At 56.3% G+C, this 1,503-nt stretch overlaps 1 protein-coding gene across 1 annotated transcript; it reads left to right on the top strand.

The window, feature by feature from the left end:
- Nucleotides 1-526: 526 nt before the first annotated feature.
- On the top strand, nucleotides 527-1,141 carry LOC125518761 (nascent polypeptide-associated complex subunit beta-like). The gene is made up of 3 exons (XM_087535251.1): nucleotides 527-594; nucleotides 687-835; nucleotides 954-1,141. Exons 1-3 carry the CDS (start codon nucleotides 527-529, stop codon nucleotides 1,046-1,048), a joined length of 312 nt encoding a protein of 103 aa, XP_087391377.1. The 3' UTR covers nucleotides 1,049-1,141.
- The last annotated feature ends 362 nt before the right edge of the window (nucleotides 1,142-1,503 follow it).

Here is a 1,503-nt window from a genome sequence, read left to right as displayed (position 1 = left end):
TAAGTGATCTCCTTGCCGCTGCCACCTCCGCCTCTAACCCCTCCTCCGCCTTTGTCTCTGTGTTTCTCCTCCACTCCCTACGATTACCCCAACCAACCCCATCACTGTCGCCGACGCCGATGACCTCCTCTCCCCCAACCCCACCGCCGGCACCCCCACCTCACCAGCAGCCACTACCATGGATAGAGCCGTTGCCTCTCTCGGCGCCCGAAACCCTAGCTCAGGCTGCTGCGACCCACCTAATGCATCCCATGTTCACGCGTGAGATCTGCCCCATGGCAATGCTCGATCCAGGCAGGCCTAAGGAAGGAGAGCGGTCGGCTCCCTTCCTCCTCTCCGGTGAGCCTGAGCGAGCACCCCCTCCCCTCACCGCCCACCGGCGCTGACGTCGCGACCCACCCGCTCCGGTAAGGTCAGTCCCCCTTCTCCTCCCACACCCCTCCCTCCAAATCGCGCGCTCAGATCAGGTTCCCCGCCGCAGGGACGGAGATCTCACAAGTTGTTTGTTTGGTGGCTGGTTCCACAGATGAACAAGGAGAGGCTCATGAAGATGGTTGGCGCCGTCCGCACCGGCGGCAAGGGCATCGTGCACCGGTAGGTCCTCCTCCTCAATTGGCGCGACCGATCTGTGGAAAAGGTTGGGATTGCAATTGCTAATCTGGCTCGTTGGCTGGGGTCTGGTGCAGGAAGAAGAAGGCGGTGCACAAGACGACGACCACGGACGACAAGCGGCTGCAGAGCACGCTCAAGAGGGTGGGCGTCAACACCATCCCCACCATCGAGGAGGTCAACATCTTCAAGGAAGACCTCGTCATCCAGTTCCTCAACCCCAAAGGTCTGTTATTTATTTCCTTCATGGTGTCTCTGCATACTCGCCGCTTGCTTCTGCTTACCATGTGGAGCTGTAGATGGAGATTACTCACTTGTTTGTGTCCAGTTTTCTGTCGATGTAGTGCAAGCGTCCATCGCCGCAAACACATGGGTGGACAGTGGGACTCTCCAGACCAAGAGTATGGATCCATCTCACTTCTCTATCATTTGGCCATGATGATGATGATGCAAGTTGTAACATTCTTAGATTGGATTTATGGATGCATCGCTTTAATGCAACAGCTAACCCTCATTTGCATACATTCAAGCGAGATCCACTAGTTGTTATTGATGCGGAGCATCCCATGATCATCCCCATGGACGCACCTACAACTCCAACGACACCACTTGGACCAATGACAAGAGCCCAAGCCAAGGCTATCGAAGATAAGGTGAACTCACTCCTCTCCGAACTTCCACTTTCTATGCATGAGACATGGCTACTACCTAAGTCCGAGACGTTGTGCATGATCAGGTACCAAGAGGACCCTCCCGGAGATCCACGTGAAGATGTACAAGCCCCCAAGTCCACGGATGAAGAGACTCAATGAAAGGAGACAAGAACACCTCCCAGGCCCCGGGCATCCGGCCGTGACCCCAGACATCCGGCCCCTGGAGCGTCGTCCACTACAG

Source organism: Triticum urartu, chromosome 7A (assembly GCF_056163025.1).
Source record: "Triticum urartu cultivar PI428250 chromosome 7A, HENAU_Tu73, whole genome shotgun sequence".
Lineage (NCBI taxonomy): Eukaryota > Viridiplantae > Streptophyta > Magnoliopsida > Poales > Poaceae > Triticum > Triticum urartu.
The sequence above is the reverse complement of the archived record's forward strand: the minus strand, read 5'-3'. Positions and strand labels throughout refer to the sequence as shown.

Bases quoted from the DNA above. Each gene is read 5' to 3' on its own strand.
- LOC125518761 (XM_087535251.1), top strand. From the start codon at position 527: ATGAACAAGGAGAGGCTCATGAAGATGGTTGGCGCCGTCCGCACCGGC. The intron at 595-686 runs GTAGGTCCTCCT...GGTCTGGTGCAG, and splicing joins GGCAAGGGCATCGTGCACCG to GAAGAAGAAGGCGGTGCACA. The intron at 836-953 runs GTCTGTTATTTA...CTGTCGATGTAG, and splicing joins CCAGTTCCTCAACCCCAAAG to TGCAAGCGTCCATCGCCGCA.